Raw genomic sequence first — 16216 nt, 5'->3', positions numbered from 1 at the left:
GCCACATCCGACGAGCATCAATCAGTGTATTAAAATTCGATATTAGTCCTGTAATGAAGCTTTGCGTGTCTTGCTCCTTGAAAGCGGCAGCTCTAACTCAGTGCGGATGTTGCCTATAATCAATAGCTTCTGGTTGGCATATGTACGTACAGTCACTGTGTGGACGACGTTGTCGATACACTTATTAATGAAGCTGGTGACTGATGTGGTAAACTCCTCAATGCCATCGGATGAATTTCCGAACATATTCCAGTCTGTGCTAGAAAAAATGTGCTGTAGCTTCATCAGCTTCATCTGACCATTTCCGTATTCAGCTGTTACTTCTTGTTTGAGTGTTTGCTTGTAAGCAGGAATCAGGAGGATAGAGTTATGGTCAGCGGATGACGAGGGAGAGCTTGCTTTGTATGTGTCTCTTTGTGTAGACTGAAGGTGATCTAGAGTTTTTTCACCTCTAGTTGCAAAGGTGACATGCTGGTAGAAATGAGGTAAAATGGTTTTCAGTTTTCCTGCATTAAAATCACAGGCCACTACGACCTTTGCCTCTGAATGAGCATTTTCTTGTTTGCTTATGGCCCTATACAGCTCCTTGAGTGCGGTCTTAGTGCCAGCATCGGTTTGTGATGGTAAATAAAATATAATGGATGAAAACAATTGGTAAATAGAAGGGTCTACAGCTTATCATGAGGTATTCTAACTCAGACGAGCAGAACCTCAAGACTTCCTTAATATTAGAGCTTGCGCACCAGCTGTTGCTATCAAAGAGACACACACCATTCCCCTTGAGCTTACCCGACGCTGCGGTTCTGTCCTGCCGATGCATAGAAAAACCAGCTAGAATATTATTGTTTCAGAGAAACATAAAATATTATAGTTCTTCAGATCCTGTTGATAGGATAGTCTCGAACGGAGCTCGTGTACATTCACCAATAGAACAGAGGGTAGAGGTGGATTATTTACTCCCCTCCGTAGTTTCATCAGGGTACCCGCACGTCGGCCTCTATATCGCCGTCTCTTTCTCTTCAGGGTGTCGGTGATTAGGTCCGGGGCTAACAGTATGTCCTGTGCCGCCGACTCATTGAAGTAGAAATCTTCATCCACATCGAGGTTAGGGCTGAGCTATAGCTGTGTTTGTGAGTCAAGGGCGGATCCCGAAAATGGTTCTTCTCACAAAAACGTCTGTAAAGTCCGAACGGTTTGAGCTACAAACTATTATGACCCATCTATGAAAAGCTGAGACTCTTACGGACATGCACTGTTTTGCTCTATGACGCTCACAAGCCACACGAGTCGTTAGAAGGTAAGAGGTTATTCTACATAGAAGATCATAGGAAATCACAGGTCATAGTGTCTATAATAGTGTAATAAGCTCACATAGTTTCTGTCACAAACTCCCAACTCCACACAATTGTCACTGACGAGTTGGATATTCATTTCCCACTAAGCAAACAATTTCAGGCTTTTGCTTGGCAGACCTGTCCCTTCTACTCCCGGTCCTCCTCTCTGGCGTTCATTGTCACCAGGTTACTACTCATCATTATGCACACCTGCCACCATCTTTACGCACACCTGCGCTTCATGACACTCACCTGGACTCCATTACCTTCCTGATTTCCTCCCCTATATCTGTCACTCCCTTTGGTTCTTTCCCCAGGCGTTAGTGATTCTGTTCCTGTGTTTTATGTTGGTACGCTACTCGTGGTTCTTGTTTTGTTCCATGTTTCAATAATTATTAAATTCACTCCCTGTACTTGCTTCCCGACTCCTAGCGTACACGTTACAGAATAACGCCTCACCAAAGGGAAGCAACAGTGATTTTTTTTTAACTCGTGCCGTCGGGTCCAAGGGCGGCTGCCAAAGCAACCGGGGATGCCTCAGCTGGCTCGACAGGTTCTCAAGCCTCGGTTGGCTCATCAGGCTTCCGTTGCCAACGCTAACGGGGATGCCTCAGCTAGCTCGTCAGGCTTCCATGCCTCAGCTGGCTCGTCGGGATCTCATGCCTCAGCTGGTTCGTCGGAATCCCATGCCTCAGCCGGCTCATCGGACTCCCGCGACTCAGCTGGCTCTACAGGTTCCCGCGCCTCCGCTGGCTCTGCAGGTTCCCACACCTCAGCAGAAGCGAGATTGGCCTGGTCCTCAGGACCGTCCCTCTGGTCTGCGTCCTGTGGCTGGAGCCGCGCATCAGGGAGGGGGTACTGTCACGTCTACTCCCACTCCTCCTCTCTGGCGCTCGTTGTCACCAGGTTACTGATCATTACGCACACCTGCCACCATCGTAACGAAGCACCTGCGCTTCATGAGACTCACCTAGACTCCATCACCTTCCTGATTTCCTCCCCTATATCTGTCACTCCCTTTGGTTCTTTCCCCAGGTGTTATTGATTCTGTTCCTGTGTTTTTATGTTGGTACGCTACTCGTGTTTCAGTTATTATTAAATTCACTCCCTGTACTTGCTTCCCGACTCCTAGCATACGCATTACAAGACCTTATTTGTTTATTGACATTTGTCATTAAAATCCATGAATTTAAATGTTTATGTCAAATTGTTTTGTGTTCTACTTGTAGCCCTGGTTGTCCGCAAAAGAAAATGATAAAACAGAAAGTAGAGAATTTTGTTCACTGTGGGAGGCCTACGACCAATGGAGTTAAAACGAAAATAACCTGATTCCGCGTTTGTATAGGACTCAAAGCTAAAATGTATGTTTTAAATAACTATTTGAGAACCAGAGGACCTTGTACCACTCTTCCTCTCTCCTTCCATCTCACCCTCATCTCCATGTCCGTCTCCAGCTCTGCGGTGGACTTCAGGACAGGGACCAAGGTGGCCATCAAGAAGCTCCACAGGCCCTTCCAGTCTGAGCTCTTTGCTAAGAGGGCTTATCGGGAGCTGAGGTTGCTCAAACACATGAAACATGAAAATGTAAGACTTGCAAGCCAATAGTCCGAAATCAACCCTTATCCCATTTAATTGCACTACTTTAGTCCTTAAGGGTTGCAGTCCTCAAGGCATTTTTGCGCCCTGAGTGACACTTAGTAATTGCAAGCAAGTAGCCTAAGTGATTGCCTTGGGTAATCCACTCCACACACAGTCTCTGATTAAATGGCAAGGATGAAAAGCAGAGAGGCTCCCGAAGACCAGAGTTGTGCATACCTGCCCTAAAAACACTAGGCTTATTAGCAATATACTGTAAGCTAGGCTTATAGGGTGTTTGTTTCTTTCTGTATCTCCTCTCCAACTGCTATGTAACAACCTGATCAAAACCTAATATAAGTTGTTTATTTTCCCTCGTTCTCTCCCTGGGGTTAGGTGATTGGCCTTGTGGATGTATTCACTGCTGACCTCTCCTTAGACAGATTCCATGATTTGTGAGTACACTTTTAATTTTCTTTTCATATTTGGTCACGAACGTCAAGTAAACAAAAAATGGAAGTTGGAAACAATATCCACATTCCACACCACTGGATGTTTAGCAAAGTCAAAGTTCCATCTTTCCTCTCCATGTTGGTTGGTCATTGCGAAGATATGTAGACATTTAGTCTCTCTCTCTCTCTCTCTCTCTCTCCTCGCTCTCTCGCTCTCTCACTCAGCTATCTGGTGATGCCTTTCATGGGAACCGATCTGGGGAAGTTGATGAAGTTACAGCAGCTCTCAGAGGACAAAGTACAGTTCCTGGTCTATCAGATGCTGAAAGGACTCAAGGTGTGTCTCAGTCACACACAATCTCATGAATACTTCTATACAGTACATGCATGTATATAAATATGTGTACACCCTGATATTGTATGTTATTGATGGAAATGCCTGTTGTATTCTTTTATTACAGTATATCCATTCTGCTGGCATAATTCATAGGGTAAGTGAATCTCCTTTTTCCTGTGTGTGTTTGTGTGTGAGCGGCTACTCAAAATGACCCAATGAATGTTTGTATCTGCAGGACCTCAAACCAGGGAATCTGGCCGTTAATCAGGAATGTGAGCTCAAGGTACGCAGTCACACACCCAGTGCTCTGATAACCTATAACATATCATATGAATTGGATTCGTAACATATCATACGAATTGCACACAAAAAAAACAGGGACAACTTTTGGCTCGTGAGCACCACTTTCAAAACTACTGGCTGAAAGAGGGAATCTTTAATAGCCTTTGCACAGACCAACAGACAACATTTCTCTCTGTTGACTTTCTTCTCATGGTTTGATGCATGAGCACAGTTTTGCAGCAATAATGACTTCCATATTATTTTGGAGTGTTATAGCTGTTATGATGTAGGTACAACGGTATAGTGCAGTCATGAACTGTCCCACTGATGTGCAATTGATTACTTTGACTGACAGCGGCTATTTTGAAGGATGTTTTACTTATGATTGTGATACAGTTGAAGTTGGAAGTTTACATACACCTAAGCCAAATACATTTAAACTCAGTTTTTCACAATTCCTGACATTTAATCCTAGTAAAAATTCCCAGTCTTAGGTCAGTTAGGATCACCACTTTATTTTAAGAATGTGAAATGTCAGAATAATAGTAGAGAGAGTGATTTATTTCAGCTTTTATTTCTTTCATCACATTCCCAGTGGGTCAGAAGTTTACATACACTCAATTAGTATTTGGTAGCATTGCCTTTAAATTGTTTAACTTGGGTCAAACGTTTCGGGTAGCCTTCCACAAGCTTCCCACAATAAATTGGGTGAATTTTGTCCCATTCCTCCTGACAGAGCTGGTGTAACTGAGTCAGGTTTGTAGGCCTCCTTGCTCGCACATGCTTTTTCAGTTCTGCCCACACATTTTCTATAGGATTGAGGTCAGGGCTTTGTGATGTCCACACCAATACCTTGACTTTGTTATCCTTAAGCCATTTTGCCCCAACTTTGGAAGTATGCTTGGGGTCATTGTCCATTTTGAAAGACCCATTTGCGACCAAGCTTTAACTTCCTGACTGATGTCTTGAGATGTTGCTTCAATATACCGACATAATGTTCCTTCCTCATGATGCCATCTATTTTGTGAAGTGCACCAGTCCCTCCTGCAGCAAAGCACCCCCACAACATGATGCTGCCACCCTCGTGTTTCATTGTTGGGATGGTGTTCTTCGGCTTGCAAGCCTCCCCCTTTTTCCTCCAAACATAACGATGGTCATTATGGCCAAACAGTTCTATTTTTGCTTCATCAGACCAGAGGACATTTCTCCAAAAAGTACAATCTTTGTCCCCATGTGCAGTTGCAAACCGTAGTCTGCCTTTTTTATGGCGGTTTTGGAGCAGTGGCTTCTTCCTTGCTGAGCGGCCTTTCAGTTTATGTCGATATAGGACTCGTTTTACTGTGGATATAGATACTTTTGTGCCTGTTTCCTCCAGCATCTTCACAAGGTCCTTTGCTGTTGTTCTGGGATTGATTTGCACTTTTCGCCCCAAAGTACTTTCATCTCTAGGAGACAGAACGCATCTCCTTCCTGAGCGGTATGACGGCTGCGTGATCCCATGGTGTTTATACTTGCGTACTATTGTTTGTACAGATGAATGTGGTACCTTCAGGCGTTTGGAAATTGCTCCCAAGGATGAACCACACTTTCTGAGGTCTTGGCTGATTTCTTTTAATTTTCCCATGATGTTAAGCTTGAAGGTAGGACTTGAAATACATCCACAGGTACACCTCCAATTTATTCAAATGATGTCAATTAGCCTATCAGAAGCTTCTAAAGCCATGACCAAATTTTCTGGAATTTTCCAAGCTGTTTAAAGGCACAGTCAACTTAGTGTATGTAAACTTCTGACCCACTGGAATTGTGATCCAGTGAATTATAAGTGAAATAATCTGTCTGTAAACAATTGTTGGAAAAATTACTTGTGTCATGTACAAAGTAGATGTCCTAACCAACTTGCCAAAACTATAGTTTGTTAACAAGACATTTGTGGAGTGGTTGAAAAACGAGTTTTAATGACTCCGACCTAAGTGTATGTAAACTTCCGACTTCAACTGTATGTGGTTGTTTTACCTACATTAGTTGAATGCAGAGAGCATCAGCTGAATGACTAAAATGCAAATGTAATGTCCAGTAATAATAAAAGTGTGTTGTGTCTGTGTCAGATCCTGGACTTTGGCCTGGCGCGGCAGGCGGACAGTGAGATGACAGGCTACGTGGTGACCCGCTGGTACAGAGCCCCGGAGGTCATCCTCAGCTGGATGCACTACACCCAGACTGGTCAGCAGCACACCATGCAAACACTCCTCTTAACTGGTCCAGGATCAGATGTGTTGTCAAGTCGCTGATGGTTAAGGCTAATACTGGAATACAGACAACAGATCCTGGATCAGCTTTTTAACAAGGATGTAAATTCATCTGAGTGGTCTACATAGATGACAGAGTCAACTGAATGCGTTAAAGCCCATAGAGAATGGTAGAATGTCCACAAGGTAGTGCTCAAGCCTGTATTTTCTGCCTAGTGATGAATGCCCTTCAACATGGTTTTACCAGATTTAAACACCAACCATGTTAATGGAGGTTCTTTCTATCAGTTAACAGTATTCCCTCCCTTTCCTCTCTTCTCAGTGGACATCTGGTCTGTGGGCTGCATCATGGCAGAGATGCTGTCAGGGAAACCACTGTTCAAAGGCAATGACCGTATCCTGATCTGACCTTCCCATGAGCCCTCCTATCCACTGTTGCACAATACACATATGAAACTTTATTACTGTGGTTAATGTTGTTTATGTTGGAATCATACTTGCTTCCATTCTTACTTTTCGGTTTGACTGACTAGAACTAGATTATAACCTTATCATGGCCAGAAGGTTTTGTTTCACTTTCACACTAGACGCAATGTGTTTCTCGATGAGGATGTGTTCAGTATGTAGTTTGACCTTTGAACCTTGACCTGTGGAGCACAGACCTGGATCAGCTGACTGAGATCATGAAGATCACAGGGACACCCACTCAGGAGTTCATCACCAAACTGCAGTCTCAGGATGTGAGTCATGTACTTACATGCCAAACACATACTGTAGGTCTACATGCACACAGGCCTTGATTAAATAGGTTGACGTTCTCTTTCTCAGGCTAAAAACTATGTCAAAAGCCTTCCCAAAGTGCAAAAGAAAGACCTTCAGGCACTCTTTTCCACAGTCAACCCACAGGGTAAGACCATCACCATGTCATGTATAGTGAATCTGCAGTATCCCATCGTCATGACTACTGTTCCTATGTCTGCTGTCTGTATCTCTCTGTTTAGATGTGTGCATTCCCTCCTCTTAGGTGTATTGAGACTCTGATGATGCACTTTAAATGAAATTTGACTTGATTTTATTCTATATCTCCCTTCCCTTCATCTCCAGCGGTGACAGTTATAGAGCGCATGCTGCTGCTGGACCCAGAGAGCAGGGTGACGGCAGCGGCGGCCCTCGCCCTGCCATACTTCTCAGAGTTCAGGGAGCCAGAAGAGGAGACCGAGGCCCAGCCATACGACCACTCTGTAGACAACTCTGATCTGCCTCTGGAGCAGTGGAAACGTAAGGAGGGGAAGGCTGGGACAGAACCCAGGGTGTATTCATTGGCTCCAAATGGAAGATTATGTACTGAAACAGGGAGGATTACCTGGACTTGTCCATTAGAAGTGCTCGTTTTCTGTTGCAAAACGTTTTGCTACTGTGTGCCCTAATGAATATGATCCCAGGACAGAGGTGAGGTGGTTAACATTAAACCACTATTTAAGGCATTTTTAAAGCATATCCAGAAGTTCTGGGGTGGTATGACAGAGTCAGGCCTCACTGGAGCAGGGACTTACTTTTCATGTGTTGCTGATGTATTTTACAATGAGCTACTACAATACGCATATTTTCTGAATTTCATTCTCTTCCATGAATTTCAATGATAACCTTCTCTATGTAAACACTGATATGTTATGTATCTGTCTTCTCTTTCTCCTTCTGTTTGTTGACAGGTCACACGTTCACAGAGATCCTGTCTTTCCAGCCCATAGTGGTAGAGTCCAGGGAAACCGCACTGTAAGATGAAGCGTCACACATGGGAAAACAACCCTCCCCCACCACCATTTTTACAAGTGTGCCATCCTCTGTTCAATCAACATTCTCAGTCCATCGTGTGTGTATGTGTGTGTGGGGGTCCTCCCCTTGTGTGTAGTTTTTCAGCCATTTTCACACCAATGTGTTGTTGCCTCCTGTATAAAGCCCATATTCAACTGACATTCTAGGATGTTTCCTTGTGTGTGTGTGTAGCTGTGTAGTCTAAATATTTGTCGGTAACCACTACTGATCTTTCCTAAACCTTGTAATTCCCTCTTATTGCCTTAATGAAAGAACAATACCATACAGCCAAACAACATCTGAAAACCATTTACTAAAGTGTAAGCACAGAAGCAGTTTTCTGCCAAGGAATGCACACACATAAAAATCATTGGTAGCCTGTAAAAAGTTGCGCAAAAAAATCTATTTGTTTATTTGCCATTTACTGTAATTTTTCCTTACACTGGTTGTATTTTTTATTAACCCAGTTGTTCCAAAAAAATCCCAGATATGCCACTATGCAAATATTATGCCATTAGGCTACTAACCCCAATATGTAATCAATATAGTTTTTTTTTTAGATGTATGTAAAATAAAATAAAAGTATGTTTTATGATGGGAACATGCAGTGAATGCTCTGCCTAGAATAAAACAAGGCAACAGTAAACATGTCGTCCCCCATGAATGATGCAGCGCACCCCCAATTGCGATATTGCGTGTACCCACAGATTATCCATTATTATTGACCAGATACTCACCGCTCTAACAATGAAAATACATGTCTTCAAAAAGGGAAGGCAGTTAGCCTGGGTACCAGGCCAGGGCTTGACATTCAGGTACATTTGCCAGTTGCACACCAGGCCAAGATCACAGGAAAGCAAGTTATATTCAATCATGGGTGATTTCATGTTTCATTTGCAGTCTGGGCAATTATCTTTATATTGTAGCCAACCATAAAATCTGATATTTACACTGTTTGTTTGGAGAAGAAAATATAAAACCATCCCCCCTCTCAATGATGACATATAGCCTATATTAAACCGTTTAAGATGTAATATTACCCAGAAATGAGCCCAATAACAAATTGATGAAAAGCAATATCTTTAGGTACATAGTCCATATTTATCAGGCAGGTGTGTTATTATAGCAATAAACCTGATCACCTGTCTGATGCAGCATCGTGACTACATGTCTGAAGCATGGGGTTGCTCCTCTGCATCGTTTACCACAATAGGCTAATCATTAGCTAGATCACAGACTCTAAATATGATCTTGTTGCTTGTTTAATGTCCTAAAAAGAACTCCCACTGGCACTAATAAAATCGTGGGATTTTTACAGTGTTTAATACAGTGTAATTGTGTGAATTTTACAGTGACTAATAGGTATACCATTTATGCATTGGAATGGCTGACGCACTTCCCGTGGTTACGGAAGGCCTAAAGGCTAGAGCTACCTCTTACAAGGAACGGGACATGGACACATACAAGAAAGCCCGCGATGACCTCCGCCGAGACATCAAACATGCAAAAGGACAATACAGGAGGAAGGTGGAATCCTATTACACCGGCTCCAACGCTCGTCGTATGTGGCAGGGGTTGCAGATGGATTACAAAGGGAAACCCGTGAGATGCCCAGTGATGCAGAACTCCAAAATGAACTAAATGCCTTTTATGCTTGCTTTGAGTAATACGACACTGAGTCTTGCGTGAAAGCCTCTATTGTTACGGATGACTGTGTGATCTCGCTCTCTGTGGCCGATGTGAGTAAAACTTTTAAAAAGGTTAATTCTCGCAAAGCTGCCAGGCCAGACGGAATAACAGGGCACGTTCTCAGAGCATGCGCAGACCAGCTGCCAAGTGTCTTCACGGATATTTTCAATCTCTCCCAGTCTGAAATCCCAACATGTTTCAAGGTGACTATTATTGTCCCTGTTCCCAAGAACTCCAAGGTAAATGACTATCGCCCTGTAGCACTCACATCTGTAATTATCAAGTTCTTTGAAAGGCTGGTCATGACACACATCAACACGATCATCCCAGACACCCTGGACCCACTCCAACTGCCCCTCCACCGACCACCTCTCCTCTACCACCGACCACCCGTCCTCTCCTCTACCGCCTCACCACTGACCACCCCTCATCTCTGATTAAATAGGATCCCAAGTATCCAAAAATGTCATCAGTGCTTTTAAAGTTGATGACACTGCTCTTAAAATAGCATGTTCTCTCATCTGTAAAATAAATATCCAGAACTGATTAGTGTTATTAGTGGTCCAAAGTTTGGATGGCTGCTCTACACTGTGTATGCCTGACTCTATCTGAATATGTGTGTACTGTAACTCTATACTGTATATTTAATGTCTCACAGGAGCAACAAACAGCCTGTTATTTGTGTATTTGATATTCACCATGTGACTGTGCTTGGTTCCAGATGTTTGAGCCTATCTGGGATCCACATCTAGAGAGAGCGAGGCGTTCTGGGGCTAGTTTACAGCAGCCTGCATTTCCTCATACATTACTACATGTGTTGTGTACAGTACTGTAATATAAAGGCAGAGTGATTGGTGTCTGTAAGGAGATGTATACTGAAATGATAGAGTAAAGTCATAAGCAGCATTGCCATGTACACAAACTGGGCATTTACTGTAGTGGTGCTCTGTAAATATGAAATATTAGGGGTTCTTCACTGTCCCCATAGGAGAACCCTTTTTGGTTCGGGGTAGAACCCTTTTGGGTTCCAGGAAAGGGTTTTACATGGCTCACATCAATACCAGCCAGTGGAAAGCCTGGGTATGGCTCACATCAACACCATAATGCCGAAAACCATAGACCCACTCCAATTCGCATACCGACCCAACAGATCCACAGATGAAGCAATCTTAATCGCACTCAACACTGCCCTTTCCCACCTGGACAAAAGGAACACCTATGTGAGAATGCTGTTGATTGACTACAGCTCAGCATTCATAGTGCCCACAAATCTCATCACTAAGCTAAGGACCCTGAGACTAAACACCTCCCTCTGCAACTGGATCCTGGACTTCCTAACAGGCCGCCCCCAGGTGGTGAGGGTAGGTAACAACACATCTGCCATGCTGATCCTCAACACTGGGGCCCCTTAGGTGCGTGCTTAGTCCCCTGCTGTACTCCCTGTTCACACACGACTGCGTGGCCACACACAACTCCAACACCATCATTAAGTTTGCTGACAACACAACAGTGGTAGGCCTGATCACCGACAACTATGAGACAGCCTATAGGGAGGTCAGAGACCTGGCAGTGTGGTGCCAGGACAACAACCTCTCCCTCATTGTGAGCAAGACAAAGGAGCTGATCGTGGACTATAGGAAGAGGGAGGCCGAACAGGCCCCCATTAACATCGACGGGGGTGAAGAGGAGCGGATCGAGAGTTTCTTGGTGTCCACATCACCAACGAAATATAATGGTCCAAACACACCAAGACACTTGTGAAGAGGGCACGACAACACCTTTTATCCCTCAGGAGAATGAAAAGATTTGGCATGGGTCCCCAGATTCTCAAAACGTTCTACAGCTGCACCATCGAGAGTATCCTGACCTGTTGCATCACCGCCTGGTATGGCAATTGCTCGGCATCTGACCGTAAGGCGCTACAGAGGGTAGTGTGGATGGCCCAGTACATCACTGGGGCCAAGCTTCCTGACATCCAGGACCTATATACTAGGTGGTGTCAGAGGAAGGCCCAAAAAATTGTCAAAAAGACTCCAGTCACCCAAGTCATAGACTGTTCTCTCTGCTACCGCACAGCAAGCGGTACCGGAACGCCAAGTCTAGGACCAAAAGGCTCCTTAACAGCTTCTACCCCCAAGCCATAAGACTGCTGAACAATTAATCAAAATGGCCACCAGACTATTACATTGACCCCCCTCCATTTGTTTTGTACACTGCTGCTACTCGCTGTTTATTATCTATGCATAGTCACATTACAAATGACCTCGACTAACCTGTTGCCCCGCACATTGACTCGGTACCGGTACCCCCTGTATATGGCCTCGTTATTGTTTTGTAATTTTCTTGTGTTACTTTTTTAAACTTTTGTTTATTTAGTAAATATTTTCTTAATTCTATTTCTTGAACTGCATTGTTGGTTAAGGGCTTGTAAGTAAACATTTCAAGGTAAGGTCTACCTGTTGTATTCAGCGCATGTGACAAATAAAAATGTATTTGATTTGATTGGACATGGAACCAAAATAGTTCTTTAAATGGTTCTCCTATGGGGACAGCTGAATAACCCTTTTAGGTTCTAGATAGCACTTTTTTTTCTAAGCGTGTAAATGCTATGATGCACAGTTCTTTTCCATAATCTTTATCTGTTCAATAGAGCCCAGGAATGCACAATGTTCCAACATCACGTAACCATTTCCCAGGACTGTATTTGTGTTTTCTGGGTATTTGTTTGGGAGTGAATATGCCTATGTTTATTGTCCGTGAGGGTTTATTTTCCCATTTGCAGTATTACTGTGCGTTTGTGCGTGTGTGTGTATAAGTGTGCCTCTGTATTTGTCAAGTAAATCTCACTCTGAAATTCCCCTGGTGTAATGTGGCCTGTCTCTCTCTCTCTCTCATGCTCTCTGAGATATACCGGGGGAAGCCCACTTGTCTGTGGCTCCTTTGAACGAATCACTGGGCTAGCCAGGCAGGCGGAATGGTGGGGGGGGGGGGGGGGGGGGGAATTCCACAGGCTCTGTGGAATTCCACAACCTAACCCACCACAACCTAACCCACAACCTAACCCACCAGTTTGGCTCTGGAGATCTTCTCCTCCAGCTCCCCTGACCTTAGTGGAGGTGTCAGGGTTGCGGAGAGGGTGTACTATCGGGGTACAGATGGAGGAAGATGGGGTAAGAAGAGGTGAGAGAGAAGGGAATGATGGGGGAAGTAGAGACCATCGAGCAGGGAAATATAGGGGGAGAGGAGGAAATATGGGGAAGAGGGAAAAGATGGGGGGGAAGGGAAATGAGGGAGAGGAAGGGAAGTATGGAGAGACCGAGAGAGGGAGGTCAAAGAGATGGCCCCGCGGCCCCAGGACAAGGCTCCAGGGAGGGCCTATGGTACCTCCTCTCTACAGGGAGTTGTTTCATTTACATCAGCTCATTCATTAGCTGGCCTCCCTCTGTTTGAAGGCTTCTGTCAAACACTCAGCAGTGCAGCATGCCACTGTGTCTGATAGTGTTCACATGGAACTATTACTTAGGAAGAAGCTCTATGGACCTAGAAGTATCTGCTAGATGTTGTTGATGTATGGACTTGTATAGTGTGTCCCAAATGGCACTCTATTCTCTATATAGACCAAAAGTAGTGCCCTACATATGGAACAGGGTGCCATTTGGGACGCATCCATGATGGAGGTACAGTGGAGCACTCTAACCCCACCCCTACACACCCATCAGAGCGGTCACTTTCATGGGGCCTTCAGTTTATGGAGTGGGATAAAGTTCCACTTTTAGCCAAAGATCACGTTTAAAGTCAAGGTCAACACTGAGTCTCATATTGCAGTTGGCTTGCCACAGAGAAGGGCAAATGTTGGGCCTGCTTCTTTTTGTCCTGGTGTGAGGTGAGGATTTTGGATATAGTGCATCTGTTTCTCACTGAGAGCATTGAATACAGCTGTCAGGAAGAGCAGAATATTCGTCTAACTCAATCAAGCAACTGGCGTTTTTGCAACTATTGTGGAGGGCATTTCCTTTGGTTTTTGCAGTTTTTCTGGATGATATTATATTCACTCAGTTCCTACTATAGTTTAGAATGTAAGTGTAAGATGTGTATTGTTGAGATCTACAGGTAACTGCCAAAATAATGGAAACACTTGAGTAAATGAGGGATAAAAAGTATATTGAAAGCAGGTGCTTCCACACAGGTGTGGTTCCTGAGTTAATTAAGCAATCAACCTTCCATCATGCTTAGGGTCATGCATAAAAATGCTGGGCATGTCATTTATTTTGGATACCCCCAGTAGGATGGCAATGCACCCATCCACAGGGCACGAGTGGTCACTGAATGGTTTGATGAGCATGAAAACAATGTAAACCAAATGCCATGGCTGTCTCAGTCACCAAAACTCAACCCAATTGAACACTTATGGGAGATTCTGGAGCGGCACCTGAGACAGCGTTTTCCACCACCATCAACAACAAAACACTAAATTATGGAATTTATTGTGGAAGAATGGTGTCGCATCCCTCCAATAGAGTTCCAGACACTTGTAGAATATATGCCAAGGTACATTGATGCTGTTATGGCTCATTGTGGCCCACACCTATTAGGAAGCTTTATGTTGGTGTTTCCTTTATTGTGGCAGTTACCTGTATGTGTGTGGCCCAATCGTTATGGTACACAATTTGATTCAGACTATCACAGGGCAATGCCTCCTGCCTCAATTCATCAGTTTATGCAATATCAAACCCACCAAACACATTGGAACCTTTTGCTTTATTGTATACTGCCAAATATTAGATGGTGTGAAATTGGATTACATGGTATTAACACACATTCCAACTTCTGTGTAATTGCACATTATGGACACCAATAGTTCAGCCTAGCTGAGTCCAATCATCTGCCAAGATGAGACTCCCCTTGTGGGTTCATCTTATTTACAGCCTGGCGATGACCTTCGTGTCGAAGCAATCAACAGTGTGCAGGCATGTACATTTTATTCATTTAGCAGACGCTCTAATTCAGAGCGATTTAAAATTAGTGCATTCATCTTAAGATAGTTAGGTGGGACAACCACATATCACAATCATAGTAAGTAAAAATGTTCTTAAAGTAGCTATCAGCAAAGTCAGAGCTAGTAAGGGGGGAACGTTTAAGTTACAGTAAGCCCCAAAAGTATCATGAGTCTACTTCTTGTACCCTGCACCTGCATGTTACTGGATTTGCATACATTAAAACGTATTTAGTGAACATATTTACTTAACTTGGGACGACATACAGGGATTACTTACGTAACAGCCGTGGCTGGTATTTGGAGGAACAATAGTAAATCATGATTGATTTTATGGTCAAGTGGACATATGGCCAGCTGACCCTGGAGCAGACCCCAGCCATCCCTATGTTATCCCTCACCAAGGGTAACCTAATGCAGCAGGCGTAAAATAAATGCCTGAAACTAGATCCCCTACATACTGGTCTTGACGAGAGGAAACAAAAAACTGTCTGGGGAGGTTCTCTTCTGCGCTATTCAATCAATCCAGTAAATGTGGAGGAGAAGTTAAGATGGAATGTAACCTTGTTAACGTCCAAAAGCAAAGTCGAGTCACAGGCTCTCTTTCCATTTCCCTGAAAACGGGAACATCCGGCTGTTTGGGACTTGGCAGAGGGTACAGAAAGGGTGATAAACCCAAGAGACAGGGGGGGCCCAAGGAATCATGGGTAAGGCCTTGCTAGGGGGTCAAAGGTCACAGTCAATCATGGTGGGCATCTTTCTCTTTTTAGATCGGGTGTGGAGAGGGGCTCTCTCATGTGATCAGGTCAAGGTTGACAGAACTGCATGTTCCAAATGGAGTAGTCTGTTAGGAGTAGCTAGGATTGTTTCTGGTATCAGGCCAGCCAGGTTCATGCTCTGTTAATGGAATGCTAAGACACAACAGCTTGACTTAGATTTAAATGCTATGATGATTTTATGCAGTTATCACATTTTAAAATGAACATCACATGGTTTATATCGGTTTTTCGCCTATTTGGAAAGATAAACTGTTCTTTCACTCCCACACCTAATGCAATGGTAAATCCAAGCAGGGGCCATAGTGCAATAGGTCCAGGAGTGTGTCTGAAATCTTTTTGCTATTTTCACAGCTGGAATTATGAGCGCAATAGCTGGCGGTGGCGCGAAAAGGCTGGGTTTTAATGAATAAACAAGTTTGAGGTCTTGGCCAATTAACATGTTCCATGACTTAATACTGCATGCGTGTGTCTCAAGTTCTGAAGGTTATTAAAGGTCTTTGCATTGTCATCAACTCCAATTCGGCTGATGGCACAGAATATTCTCATCCTGGTATTGATAGCCTAATACAGTTTATTAAATAGCGTAGGACACAGTAATGCGTGATAGCAACAGTAAAACAACATCCAGTGTTTGCTCAATAGCCTATGCTTGGAGTGTTGGCAGTCAACATTGTTGTAATTGGCGTCAACGAGCCTAGCCTACATGTCTTTACGCAT

At 43.9% G+C, this 16216-nt stretch overlaps 1 protein-coding gene across 1 annotated transcript in view; it reads left to right on the top strand.

The window, feature by feature from the left end:
- The window catches only part of mapk12a (mitogen-activated protein kinase 12a), a 28467-nt gene extending 20268 nt beyond the window's left edge, over positions 1-8199 (top strand). Inside the window, exons 2-12 of the mRNA XM_014148206.3 lie at positions 2789-2918; positions 3306-3364; positions 3587-3698; positions 3823-3852; positions 3934-3981; positions 6086-6200; positions 6549-6620; positions 6887-6966; positions 7055-7133; positions 7331-7504; positions 7936-8199. Of these exons, the coding sequence (XP_014003681.1) occupies positions 2789-2918; positions 3306-3364; positions 3587-3698; positions 3823-3852; positions 3934-3981; positions 6086-6200; positions 6549-6620; positions 6887-6966; positions 7055-7133; positions 7331-7504; positions 7936-8003 (967 nt within the window). The 3' untranslated portion in view covers positions 8004-8199. The remainder of the gene's footprint in view (positions 1-2788; positions 2919-3305; positions 3365-3586; positions 3699-3822; positions 3853-3933; positions 3982-6085; positions 6201-6548; positions 6621-6886; positions 6967-7054; positions 7134-7330; positions 7505-7935) is intronic.
- Positions 8200-16216: the final 8017 nt, after the last annotated feature.

This window comes from Salmo salar, chromosome 16, assembly GCF_965601325.2.
Source record: "Salmo salar chromosome 16, fSalSal1, whole genome shotgun sequence".
Lineage (NCBI taxonomy): Eukaryota > Metazoa > Chordata > Actinopteri > Salmoniformes > Salmonidae > Salmo > Salmo salar.
Note: the sequence above shows the minus strand (reverse complement) of the source record. Positions and strands in the feature narration are given on the sequence as shown.